Source organism: Corvus hawaiiensis, chromosome Z, assembly GCF_020740725.1.
Source record: "Corvus hawaiiensis isolate bCorHaw1 chromosome Z, bCorHaw1.pri.cur, whole genome shotgun sequence".
NCBI classification, from domain to species: Eukaryota; Metazoa; Chordata; class Aves; order Passeriformes; family Corvidae; genus Corvus; species Corvus hawaiiensis.
In genome coordinates this window covers 24105238-24119191 of record NC_063255.1, presented here as the reverse complement: position 1 = coordinate 24119191, position 13954 = coordinate 24105238, and the positions used below count along the sequence as shown (strand labels likewise).

General features: G+C 41.9%; 1 protein-coding gene across 1 annotated transcript in view; it reads left to right on the top strand.

The window, feature by feature from the left end:
* SCAMP1 (secretory carrier membrane protein 1) overlaps nt 1-13954 on the top strand; it is a 42621-nt gene that overhangs the window by 17667 nt on the left and 11000 nt on the right. The window contains exons 3-5 of the mRNA XM_048290514.1: nt 2988-3086; nt 3348-3459; nt 10592-10720. Coding sequence (XP_048146471.1) covers nt 2988-3086; nt 3348-3459; nt 10592-10720 — 340 coding nt within the window. The remainder of the gene's footprint in view (nt 1-2987; nt 3087-3347; nt 3460-10591; nt 10721-13954) is intronic.

Below are 13954 nucleotides of genomic sequence, written 5' to 3'. Positions count from 1 at the left end.
AAGTGTGTTTCATTTTGTATACTTAGTAAATTCTATATTAACTAAGGCAGAATTCTAAAACTTCATCCTGAAATGTAAGTCAGACTTTGCTCATTTCTGGAAATACTCGAGATCAGGTTGGACAGGGCTCTGAGCAGCCTGATCTAGTTCAAGATGTCCCTGCTTATTGCAGCAGGGTTGGACTGGATGACCTTTTAAAGGTCTTTTCCAATTCAAACATAAATATAATTCTATGGAGTATGAAATGAGAAATACAAGAAATTTTACAGGATGACTGTGGCTTTTTTCTGAGGTAAGAAACATGGATCAAGTATTGTTTTTAAATTGTCATTATGCCTGACATGAGACCAAGTCTTCCAGGTTCCAGAAGGATGGAAGGGTTGGACTGTCAAGTCAAGGAGTCATAGGATGGTTGGTGTTGGTAAAGGTTGCCTAGTTCCAGACCTCTGCTGTGGGCAGAGACACTTTCCACTGGACCAGATTGTTCAAAGCCCCATCCAGTCTGGCCTTGAACACTTCCAGGAATGGGGCATCCATAACTTTTCCAGGCAATCTGTTCCTGTGCCTCAGTACCCTCATGATAAAGAACTTCTTCCTAATATCTAATCGAAACCTACTCTCTTTCAGTTTAAAGCTGTTCCCCCTTGTCCTGTCACTGCATGCCCTTGTCAAAAGTCCCTTTACCAGCTCTGTTGTCGGGTTCCTTCAGGTACTGCCAGGTGCTATAAGGTCTCCCCAGAGCCTTCTCTTCTCCAGGCTAAACAGTGCCAACTCTCTCAACCTGTCCTCACAGCAGAGGTGCTCCATTCCTCTGATCATCTTGGTGTCCTTCCTCTGGACTCACTATGTCCATGGTCTTCTTAGTCTGGGGGCCTCAGGACTGGGTGCAGTAATCCAGTTGGGGTGTCATGAGAGCAGAGGGAATGGGCAGAAATGCTTCCCCTGACATGGGCCGCTTCTGGGCAAGCTTCTTTTGATGCAGCCCTGGGTGTAAGCACAATGCTAGAACTTGAGAGTGTACTAATACAACTTCAGTACTTCTTACTTCTAGGAAAAGCCCAAACTGTGCAGCTGTGTTTTCCAGGGGTTTTTGTTGAGCATTATTTTGATAGCTAAATGATTTTCCAAGGCATTTGAATACTTCTGTTTGTTTCATTGTAAGTAGCTGGTATTTTTTTTGCTTCTCAGCTTTGATTAGAGTTATAAAAATAAGTAGTTTGACAGGAAGACTTAGAGCAAACTGAGTTTAAAAAGCATGATGGTAATTTTTGAATTTGCCTGCTCTTGAGCTCTTAAAAGATGGCTCTTAAAAGTATTGTAATTCAAGGAAATGGGGCAGAAGGCCAGCTTGGCTGAGCAGGAATCTTTTCCTAGAACTTAAATAAAAATGGGAGGTGTATGGACATTGAAAGCATAGACAGATGACACAGGAGGGCTGCAGAGGCTGGCTGCCACTGCAGGGAAGAGATTTGTGTGGTTAAAGCTTGATGAGCATCCAAGCTGGACAACACTGTGGTGGAAAACAAAATGGCTTTTTAAAAAGGTCAGCAGCAAAAGGATGTGCAGAGATAATGTTGGTCCATTACTTGATGAGGTCAGTCACCTCACAAATAGGCATGTGGACAGAGCAGAGATATTTAGTGCCTTTTTTACCTCTAACACCAGTGATGGGCCCAGGGATGGTCCCCTGTAGTCCTGTGACTTCAAGGCTGTATAAACTCTGAAGGTGTTCCAAGATTTACTGCTCCAACTGAATGAAGTCAGTGAGGCCTGATGGAATTCATCCCAGTGTACTGAAAGAGCTGGTTGATGATATCATGGGTCTTCTCCATGTTATTTTTCAATGGTGTTGGTAGTCTGGAAAGGTACCAGTTGAGTGGAAGCTGGCAAATGTTGTCCCAGTTTTCAGCAAGACTTAGAAGGAAGGCTTTGGTAATTACAGGCCAGTAAGTTTCACTGCAGTGCCTGGTAAAATTAAGGTTATTCTGTGAGCAAGGGAAAAATACCTGAGAGACAATGCTGTCATAGCCAGCATTGGTCTGTGAGGGGAAAGTCCTGCTTAGCCAACTTAAGTTTGGAGTTGGACTCCATGATCCTTATAGGTCCCTTTCAACTTGAAATGCTCTATGACCACAATGCTTTCTTCACTAGGTTCTGCATCTATAGTAGATGATTTATAATACCTGTGCCTATTGTGCATTGTTGTGATCTTTGAATAGTAACCTGAAAAACCACATTAAAGCCATACTGAACTTCTACCATTTAAGATAGTTTTGATCAAGTACAACTTTTTTTACCTGTGCACACAGTATGAAGCTAAGTAAGTATGAAAACAAAGTAGTATGCAAAAACATGCGCTTCTTTTCTGTACTTAATGAAAGAAATACTACTGTATTTCAGGAACAGTCTGTATCCTCTGAATACAGTGGCTGAAATGCAACTTTTGCTGGGATTATATTCTTAACACATGTATCAGCCTAGCAGAAATTCTGGAGTACCTAGCAAAAATTGGTAAAATAGTCAAGCAATAGATTATGGATTCTGAATTTGAAAGTTTAATATGGTACATTACTTCTTTAGTTAGCCAAGTGATGTAAGCCTTTGTTAAGTAGAAGGCTCTGGAAGACGTTATTAATAAATGACATTGTGTTTCAGAATATGAATAGATGACTGTTAAGTGCTGCAATTCTCTGAAACAGTAACTGTCTGTATTAACATTAACGTCTGAACAAAATTAAAATTCCATTTACTTCTACTGAATCCTAAAATTCCTTGACTGTTTATTGAAAGTAATGAAGGATAAGCTGCACCACAGAACTCAGTTGATGTCTTTTTTTTAAAGGTTGTAAATATTGCAAGCAGCGTATCAAGTTGCCAGTTTCTATTAGCAGCGCTTCCTTTAAAACAACTAGATTGGTTCCTACAGATATAATGAAGTTTATTAGAATAGGAAAATGTTTCCTTATTACTGTCTTTTGTTTTCTTAGCCTCCTCCAGGAAATGTGAAAATGCCTAATGTACCCAGTACCCAGCCAGCAATAATGAAACCAACAGAAGAACCATCTTCCTACACACAAATAGCAAAGGTTTGTCTGCAACTTTTAGGCCCTAGGTTCCTCTTAGTTACAATTATTTAAATACACTTCTGGAACAATGTATTTTGTAAATAAGCATTGCTTTTCTAATTAAAATTAATACTGCCTTTAAGTAATTGGCTAATACATGAATGTGTGCTATATTGGGTCAGTCTTCATAACTGGAGATGCTTAATTATAGTGAAAAGACTTGGAATATTTATGCCATATGCATACTTTTTATCAATCTCTGGTGATATTTGTTTTGTTCAGGAGCATGCCTTGGCCCAGGCAGAACTGCTAAAGCGTCAAGAAGAACTGGAAAGAAAAGCAGCTGAACTAGATCGCAGAGAAAGGGAAATGCAGAGTCTCAATCAGCAAGGGGGTACGCATGAAAAATATACTTTAAGTTTCAGAAATGTCAGTTTTTCTTAGAAACTTTTAATTTTACAGTGACATTGTGAAGCCAATTGAAGAAGGATTTTTGTAATGACTTCAGGAAAAGGAAGTTCATCTCCCTTGAGAAAATGCATACAGTGAAAAAAAACTGGGCTGTCCTTTCAGGTTTTCACTGAAAAAAATTTAAATGTTGCTTCTGTAGCATATTACTCTCTTCTATTGGCTATTTTTGTTCTAGATTAGTATCTGAGTAATTCTACTGAATAGAAATGGAGCATTTTGAGATGAAGTAAAACTACCTAAAGTAACATCTCTTTGATTTCTCATCTGTCAGTATAGCTGTAGGAGAACTTCTCTAGTTGGAAACATTTTCATATTTTTGCTGTGTTACAAACGTAATATTCTACACAAATAGCAGAAAGATCTATTCTATTACTAATCTTTTATTAGTTTTTTGTATGCTACAAACTCTGTGCTCTGCAAAACAAAGAGTTTTTTACAGCAGTTTCACAAATGTGAGAAAATTTATGTCATCTTAACTGAAGATGCTTTGCTACAAGTACATCTGTGGAAATATTTGTTTTCAAAAGGAAGAACTTCAGACTGAAGTTCAGAAAAAAGTCCTGAAACCCAACAAAGCAAACCATCGTGTGCAAGGTTGACTTTATCTAGTCTTTTCATGGTTCTGTTTCATTTTCACACATGTTGGTCTTTTTTTGAATATGCAGTGTTACAATTCTAAATTGCATAATTGCTTACTAATTCAAGTTGTCAGGGAATTTTGTAGAATAGAATAAAATACTTTCAATTGGAAGGGACCTACAATGAATCACAGAATAGTTAGAGTTGGAAGGGGACTCTGGAGATCTTCTTGTCCAGCCCCCTGCCAAGGCAGGGTCACCTGGAGCAGGTGATACAGGAATGCATCCAGGTGGGTTTAGAAGGTCTCCAGAGAGGGACAGTCCATGAAGCCTGTTCCAGTGCTCTGCCACCCTCAGTGTAAAGAAGTTCTTCATCATGTTGAGTGAAACTTCTTGTGTTTTAGTTTATTGCCATTGCTTCTTGTCCAGTATCTGGGCACCACTGAAAAGAATCTGGCACCAACCTCTTCGCACCCCCTTTGAGATATTTATATGCATTGATGAGATCCCCTCTCAGTCTTCTCTTCTCTAGACTAAACAGGCCCAGCTCTCTCAGTCTCTCCTCATAAGACATGCCGCAGACCCCTCATCATCTTTGTGACCCTTTGCTGGACACTCTCCAGAAGCTCCATTTCTCTCTTGTACTGAGGAGCCCAGAACTGGACACAGCACTCCAGATGTGGCCTCACCAGGGCCCAGTAGAGGTGGAGGATCAGCTCCTTTGACCTGCTGGCCACACTCTTCCCGACGCACCCCAGGATCCCTCTGGGCCTTGTGGCCACAAGGACAGAATGCTGGCTCATTGTCACCTTGTGATCCCCCAGGACTCCCAGGTCCTTCTCTGCAGAGCTGCTCTTTAGTGGGGCAGCCTGTGCTGGTACTTGGGGTTATTCCTCCCTGGGGCAGGACCCTGCACTTCCCTTGCTGAACCTCACTGGGGTTCTCTCCATCCAGCTCTTCTGCCTACCATGGTCCAGCCGGAGGGCAGCAGAGCCTTCAGGTGTATCAGCCAACCCCCCCAGTTTGTATCATCAGCAAACCTGCTGAGGGAACCTTGTATCCCTTCATCCAGGTCAGTGAGAAACAAGTAGAGTGAGACTGGACCCAGCATTGATCCCTGGGGAGCACCACTGACTGCAGGCCTCCAACTGGATTCTACTCCCCTGACCCTCTGAGCTCTGCCATTCAGCCAGTCCTTGATCCGACTCACTGTCCATTCATCTAAACCACATTTCCTGAGCTTACTTATGAGGATGTTATGGGACACGGTGTCCAAAGCCTTGCTGAAGTGGAGGCAGACAACATCCACTGCTCTCCCCTCATCGACCCATCCTGTCCTGCCATCACAGCAGGCTGTCAGATTGGTCAAGTATGATTTCTGCTTGGGAAAATGCTAACTGCTCCTGATGACCTTCTTTTTGTCTACATGCTTGGTGATGACTTCCAGAACGTTCTGTTTCGTCACCTTTCCAGGGATGGAGGTGAGGCTGACTGGCCAGTAGTAGTTCCCTGGATCCCCCTCCTTCTTGCCAGTTTTGAAGATGGGAGTAACATTGGCTTTCCTTCGGTCATTGGGCCCTGTTCCTGTTTTCTGTGATTTTTCAAAGCTGATGGACAGTGGCTCAGCTACAGCATCTGCCAGCTCCCTCAGCACCCATGGGTGCAACTCATCAGGGCCTGTGGATCTATGGGTGTTAAGAAGCCTGCCTAGTTGATCTCTAACCAAACCCTTTATGACTCGGGGGGAGTCTTCCTTTCTGCAGCCTTTCTCTCCTTGCCCCGAGGTCTGGGATTCCTTAGGACTGGCCACAGCAGTTAACACTGAAGGAAAGAAGGCATTCAGCAATTCTGCCTTCTGTGTCTTCCTTCACCAGGACACCCATCTGATTCAGCAGTGACCCCACATTTTCCCAAGTTTTCCGTTTGCTGCTAATGTTGTTGTAGAGGCCCTACTTGTTGTCCTTGATATCGTTTGACAGACTTAATTCCAAGTGGGCCTTGGCCTTTCTTGTCGCATCCCTGCATACCCTGATGCTGTTGCTGTGGTCCTCTGATGTGACCTGTTCCTTTTCCCACATCCCATAAATTTCTTCCTTGTGCTTGAAATTTACCAGAAGCTCCCTGCTTATCCATGCAAGTCTCTTTCCCCCTCTCCCTGATTTCTTGCTCATGGGAATACACTGGACTTGAGGAAGTGATACTTGAATACTGACCAGCTTTCTTGGACCCGCTTCTCCTCTACAGCCCTAACCCATGAGATTCCTCTAAGCAGGTCTTTGAAGAGGCTGAAGTTAGCACTCTGGAAGTTTAGGGTTCTAGTCCTGCTTGCTGCTTTACTTCCTCTACACAGGATCTTGAGTTCCACCATCTCATGGTTGCTATAGCCAAGGCTGGCCCCAGCCTTCACATCTTCAACCAGTCCCTTCTGGTTTGATTGTCCAGCAGCACAACTGTCTTCATTGGCTCTTCTGCCATATGCATCAAAAAATTATCTTCAGTGATCTGCAGGAATTCCCTGGACCATGTGTGCTGGGCCATGTTGTCCTGCCAACAAATACCAGGGTTGTTGAAGTCCCCAGGAGAATCAGGGCCTGTGGCCATAAGGCTATTCTCAGCTTCCCATAGAAAGCCTCATCAGCTTCCTCCTCCTCATCAGATGGCCTATAGTAAGCACCCACAACAGTATTACCCATATTAGCCTGTCCCCTAATTCTCACCCGTAAACTGTCAACTCATTTGTCTGCTCCTGATTAGAGCTTGATACATTCTAGTTGCTTTATCATATGAGGAGTAACTCCACCACCTTGCCTCTCTGACCTGTCCTTTCTAAAAAATTCATAGCCATGCATGACATTATTCCAGTCATGTGAGCTATCCTACCATATCTCTGTAATTGCAATGAGATGATGGCCTTGCAACTGCACATAGATTTCCAGTTCTTCTTGTTTATTCGCCATGCTGCTGTGTGTTTGTGTACAGGCACTTCAGAGAAGTTCCCTAGATGGAGTGTAAGAGGATTCATCATAACCATGAACACCCTTATTGTGGTTAGCCCTGTGATCCTCATCTTGAGAAGCAGTCAAGGAACATCTTTTGCTGCACTGGTTGACATGACCTACTTCCTAGAAGGAAGCAATGGAATGATCATGTCCACTTTGGACCCCACCCCTGAGTCCTGTAGTTTAAAGTCCGTCTCACCAAATTGGCCAGCATGCTGCCAAAGGTTCTCTTGCCCTTTTTAAAGCGGGTGGATTCCATTCCTCCCTAACAGGCTACAATCATTTAAGCACAAACCACTGTTAAAATTATAAGCCAAAACCTTGATGGCAGCCAGGAAGCCAGACGTTGATCTCCAGAGTGTGGCTGCTTCTGACCAGGAAGATAGATGAGAAATGATGTGGGCACCAGTGTTTGTCACTTGCCTTGCCAGGGCTTTATAGTCTTCCTTCATCCTAACTATTTTTTGGCTTGTGCAATCATTTGTACCCACATGAGAAAGTAATAGCGGGTAGTAGTCCATGCCCTTGACAAGTTGGGGTATCCTCTAGGCAGCATCATAGATCTTAGTCCCTGGTAAGCAGCATACCTCTTGTGACTCTCGTTTGGTTTGGTAGATGGTGTCTCAGTGACCCTAAGGGAGGCACCCACCACAATTACTCAGTGTTTCTCTTTACAGTAATGACAATGTGCTGCTGGCCCAGATTCTCCTTGTTGGACTTGTTAATGGACATCTGAAGCCTTTAAAGCATCATATCTGTTTTGGTGTGGGTGTTGGAGGGTAGAGGTTGGACTTGAGCTCTCTTTTTGTGGGTCACCAGGATCCAAGGTGTCTCACACTCAGTGATACCCATTGTAGGTGTATGGTTCTGAAGCTGTGTCTCAGTCTCTGTTTCAGTCTCTCTAAACTGCACAGCCTGTTGCAATCTGTCCACCTTCTGCAACAGGTCATCAAACTACGCACATTTCGTTCACGTACAAGGCTTTTCTCAAGGAAAAGTATCTGTGCATCCATTGCAAGCCACCACCTGTACTCATGTCTCTTTCCTTACCAGTTCCCTCTGGGTGGATGTGTCAGTCAGGCTTCTCAGGAGCTGTTCTGAGTAGACACACTCGTTTTGGTTCTGACACAAGTGCCCACCACTATGGCAGAGACATAGAGCAGTTAGCACTTACTTGAGGCACAGACTTACCTGCAGATTGCAGCACCCTCCCTGCTTGCCCTGCTGCACAAACTGCTATGCCACATCTTTTTGATGCACCATGCCCTGGTCACTCATGCTCCCTAAAGCCAATTAAATCTCCCACACTGCTCCTGGTAATGCTCACTCCACTCTTGACTGGTTAGTGAGAGCTTCTGGGTCCTGACAGGGCTTTGGGCTGCTGCTCAGGTGTCCCTGAGCCCGAGAAATTTCTGGACAGCTTGATCTAATGCTCACCACCTGTCACGATCTCTGCTGTGGCTTGGCGGTGCTGGAGTGCGAGGTGCTGTGACCTTCCTAAAAGTGTCTCCAAGGCGAAGCTGCTCGGCAGGACCACCACACCCTCACACACATGTGTACACGCAGACACACAGATAGCTCCCGAGAATGGGTCGACAGCAAAGAGGCAGGAAGGGTCTTCGTATAGAGTTCCATGGGAGGGGTTTATTGCAGTCATGCTTGTGAAGGGTTCCAGGGACGAAGAGAAAGAACAATGGAGGGTCCAGGTTTATATACAGGAGCTGATCGAGCATCAGGGACCAATGATCTGAGGGCACGGGGGCGGTACGCAGGCAGGGCTAGGGTAAGGGAGCCAATAGGGAAACTCTGAGGGAGTGGCGATGGGGCAAGGGCCATGGGGGAACAGGGAGTGGAGAAGCTTCTAGGGCAGGGACATATAAGGTAATGGATGTATAAGGTTGGGCGGGGAGGCCAACGGGCCAACCGAGAAAGCAGAACTGGGGTACATTAACATACCAAAGCACAGCATTCTGGGGGAACCCTTTTCTGTTCACCCTAACCTGGGGAGGAGCTTTGGTACTAGGGACTGTCCCACCAGTGGACTCTCTTTGTCCCTTGTACCACAGGCCCACTGGCCACCACAACCACCAAACTTAATTCGGTCACTGCTGCCACCTTCTTGACTCACAGTGACTATATATATACGTCCAATTGCCTGCCCACATCAGTACTGACAAGTTAAAGTATGTTATTAAGGGTGTTGTTCATGTGCCCTGAAACACTGACAGGCTGAGGACATTGACCACTCCTCTAGGAAACCCATTCCAGTGTTTGATGATATTCTTGGTAAAGAAATGCTTCCTGATGTCCATCATGAACCTACTTTGGCACCGCTTTGAACTATTCCATGTATTGCATTACTGGATCCCGGGGACCTGCACACTCATTTGGACTCCTCTGAAAACACCACAGAGTGGTCTTTATTGGAGAACAGGGTCTTTTGCAATTTTCCGGCTATTTGCATTCAATTGCCTTAAGATACTGGCTGTGCGTCTAGGACACTGTTATCGTATGTTGTCGTAATTGACTACAGTGAAAGATCTTCAAGCTGTTGCATCACCTCAACTCAATGCCTTTGGCCTTTTCTGCTCAGGCTCTGTGCAGCGTTGCATTTGAGCTAATGAAAGTGTGCTGCTTCCTATTTCAGCTAGCCCATTTGATCACATGGTGATTAATGTAGCTCTTATATCCAGAGTTTGAAATGCTGTGGCAAAGGTTTGTTGCAGTGATTGTCTCGGCTGAATCTCTGAGTCTGCGCTTGGTATGGCTTGTGTTCAGCAGAATGTGTACTCTAGCCTTTGATCAGATAAGCATACAGGAAACTCAAGTGTCTGATCCTGTGTCCTTAGCAGTGTCCTCACTTTGTCACACAACTGTATCAAGATATAGTGATGCTGTAGGGCATATTCTTGTTACAAAAACGTTGTTACAGACCATTTCAGTAACTGTCTTTCTTAAGACTTACTGCCTTTAGGTAAGTTTTGACAGGAAACCATATTGGAAACTAGATCAAATTGTTAGAGTTACTCTGACATTAAAAATACCAGGATTCTGAAAATGAAGAATGGTTTTCAGTCCCCCATCTTTGTATTCAACAGACTATGTGAGTATGGTGGGGCTTTAGGGAAATATTTAAAAGTCAAGGAATTCTCAGAAATTGTCTTTCTGTCCATATGTGTTTGTTTTGGGAAAAATTTTTACTTTGTAGAAGCTGTCAGGTGCCTGCTCAGTCTTTTATGTAGAAAAAATATTGTGTTTTCCTTGACCTGGCTACACTTAAATTGTATTTCACTTCTGAAGTTTATGTTGAGGATTGCTCTTAAAACTCTTGGGTTTTGGTAGCCCAAGTTATCCATCCACCTGAGAAACTCATCCATTAAACAGTTCAAACAAGTTCAAATGTATATCTCTTTCTAATATACAGAGACTGAAATGACATTATAAAGGCCTTTTTTTTTCTTTATTTTCTGTTTTGCAGGTAGAAAAAATAACTGGCCACCTCTTCCTGAGAATTTTCCTGTAGGTCCTTGTTTTTACCAGGATTTTTCAGTAGACATTCCTGTAGAATTCCAGAAGACAGTAAAGATTATGTACTATTTGTGGATGTGTAAGTATTTCCTTTTTAAGAAAAATAAAGTGCCTATTCAAACCTGGTGATACATACCTGCTGCTTTGGCTTTTGGAACATCTGTAATGAAAAAGTATTTTAAATCCAGAAGCCAAATGTTGAAGCAAAATCTTATGGTTAGCTTCAGTTTTGAAAGGATTGAATTCTGTCATAAAAGTTTCCACAGAAAAAAAAAGGAGGATTATCCTAGGGCAATTCGGTTCTAATTTATTGGAATTGTCTGGTTTAAGTTTCTCCTGTTGTAAAATGAACTTTGACCATTTATTAACTTAGAAATAACTTTACTGTTTTTAAAATCAGCTTATATATTAAGAAATAAATCTCAAAATTAGTGTTAATAAACTTTTGAGTTCAAGATGTATAATATCCATTTGCTCTAGTATACATAGTTTTCTATAGTTCAATCTGGTTTTGATCTATAGCGGAGGCTTAATATCGTTTTACCCTATTTTGAGAAAGAGTGTCAATTAGCTGAAGAATCAGCCCATGTTAAAACTATTCTTTGTAGGCAAAGAATGCTCTTCACCATCTTTCTAGGATTGATTTTGCCCTCACTGGGGGGCTGTGTTTTGACTGGAGAAATGGTGGATTAAGCAAGTGTGCAGGTGCCACACTTGTTTCTTCTGCCTTGTCCAGTGTGATTGATAAAAGCCTAATAAATATTCTGACTCTGATGAAATTGCGAGATTTAGGTACTTTGATGCCTTTAATATATTTTTAGCCTTCTGAGAAAACGTGGATTTCAGATGTTTTCTGTACTATTTTTCATAGTTTAAGATGTAGTTAGGAAATCTCCATTATTTTACATGTTACTCTGGTAATCTTGTTGCTGTGATTGAACCATGTAATTGAAACACATGAAATGAGCAGACAGCATTGAATCAAATCAATTCCACTTCATCATAATCTACAGCTTTCTATATTCATTGCTAGATTGTTAATCTTCAAATAAGCAGCTGTAGAGCGTATGACTAGTCACTCTCATAAAGTTGACAGATAATTTAGATTTATATGAGATCTAAGGTGAAATACTCAGAATTTTAGGATGGTTACTAATTCTGGTCATTTGCAGGACTGAGTTCTGAAAGTGCGTATGTCTCAAGCATGAGGTGAAGTTGGGCAGTTAGAATTGCAGTATTAGTACTGTTCTTCATTTTCTGTCTTCCGGCAACAAGTAAAGGAAGTTACATTATTTCAAAATATAGATGAGCTACGCTTTTATACTGACATGACAGCTAATCTTCTAGGTAGACTGAGATTTCTGCCAAGTCTTCTTGCACTCTTTGTTATTTAGCTCTAGTACTCTCTGACTTACATATTACTCAGGAAGGCAGGGAAAGGGCATAGTAAAGGAAAAGAAAGACAAAATCTATTTCACAGTTTAAAAAAAAAGATAAACACGACGGGGTATAGAACCCCATGCCTTAGGGTTGGCTGTTGAATCCATCCTTAGGACTTTTCTTTCCTAGGATTGTGCCTACGTGGTTTGGCTAATTTTTCATTGACCATTTTTCCTCTGGGGAGGTACTTATTCCCATAGTAGATCTGCTTCTGCTTGCCACTCTACATTTTATTTTCTCTTTCAGAACTTCCTATGTCTTGTAAGGTCTAGGGATTCTGTGAACATAATCCCATTTGGATAAATCTAGTACTGCATTCTCAGCCCTTCATACAGTAGGTCCTTTTCCATTTCAGCAGCCTTGGCAACAAACTTTCTGGTTTAGTTTTCTGTGTTTCCACAGTTAGTATTAATTTTATATCATCATTCTTGGTTTTTATATCTCCAAGGAAACTTCTTCACCTGTTTTAAGATCCATATGCTCTTTCATGCATGAGAAAACAAGTCTGTTTGTATCCCTATTTCATTAATTCATCCCTCTTTTCTCCTTTTGTATCAGAAGTCAGATTTTTCTGATACTTTGATGCGGTTTTATCTTTGCACATTTTTTCCCAAGGGGAGAGGCTTTTTTTTTTTTAAATAGACTGAGTGCTCACATGTTTTTGGGAACTACAACAATCAATTAGCAATGGCTTTTCATAGTTGTCGTTGGAGCTTTTCTATTCTATCTTGGCTTTGTGGCCATTGCTGCTTTAAGGGCTTGCACATGAAAATGATAGTTTTCCTAGTGCATTAACACTGAGCACAGCTTTTTAGATCTTTTCATGCTATTATTATGTCCAGTGTCAAGTACAATGTCTCTTGACTTGTGCTAACAGTCAAAAACAGGCTCAAAAAGCATGTGTTTTCCAGCTACTTTCCCCACAGGCTGATAGCATGCGCTAAATAAACTACTGATTTTCAAAGATTATTTCTTATTTGAAGTTACAAACTGAAGAGATTCTGGTAGAAAAATAATACCCTGAAGTTCCAACATTTTTTCTTTTTCTGTTTAGGAGAGTTTCATCTCATCCTCTGTCTGAGGAAATGATAGATGGTGTGTGTGTGTGTGTATATATGTATATATATATATATGTATGTATATCCATCTGTGTAGATGTTTGTTCCAAGCCTGTTCTAAGGGGTTGCTGTCTTTTAGAGTTAAAAGATGTTTCTTGGTGTATAATTTAATTCTCCCCTCCTGCTCTGTCCACTGTTGTTATGGAAAACACATTTATCCCCATTAGTCATCTCCTTTTGCCTTAATTAGCATAGTTCACTCAGCCTGTCTTTGTGAGTGATGTTTTCTAGAGGTTTGACTGGTTGCTGTCATACAGATTCACTGTTGGTCCACTCCATATTATTATGTGGTTTTTTAGTGTGTAGCATAGGAAATTTTTTTAAAGTACCTTGACATTTTAGATAGCACATGTTTATGTGCTGATCCAAGACTGTTTAATGCTTATGTTATGTGCTGATCTAAGTCTGTTTTAGAATCTACTTTTTCCCTATGGAACGTATTTCTCTTTTCTGTAAGGCATGTTAGCATGTCTCTCCCAAGTGAGCAGAACAGACTAGGAGCAAAAGCCTAAACAACATCTGAAGCTACTTGGTGCTTCAAGGTTATATGTGATCAAACTTCACTAGTCCAGTCCGCACTTGCCTTCTGTGAGTTGCCTTCTGGCTTCAAAACTCTCCATTCTGTAGGTATCCCATTCACCTTTCGGCAGTTCCAATCCAGAGTGACAGTCGTGTGTCCTAACGTGGACTTAGGTTTCCTGAGAATACAATCAAATGAAACATTACAGAAATTAAACTTAGTACAAAAATCTATT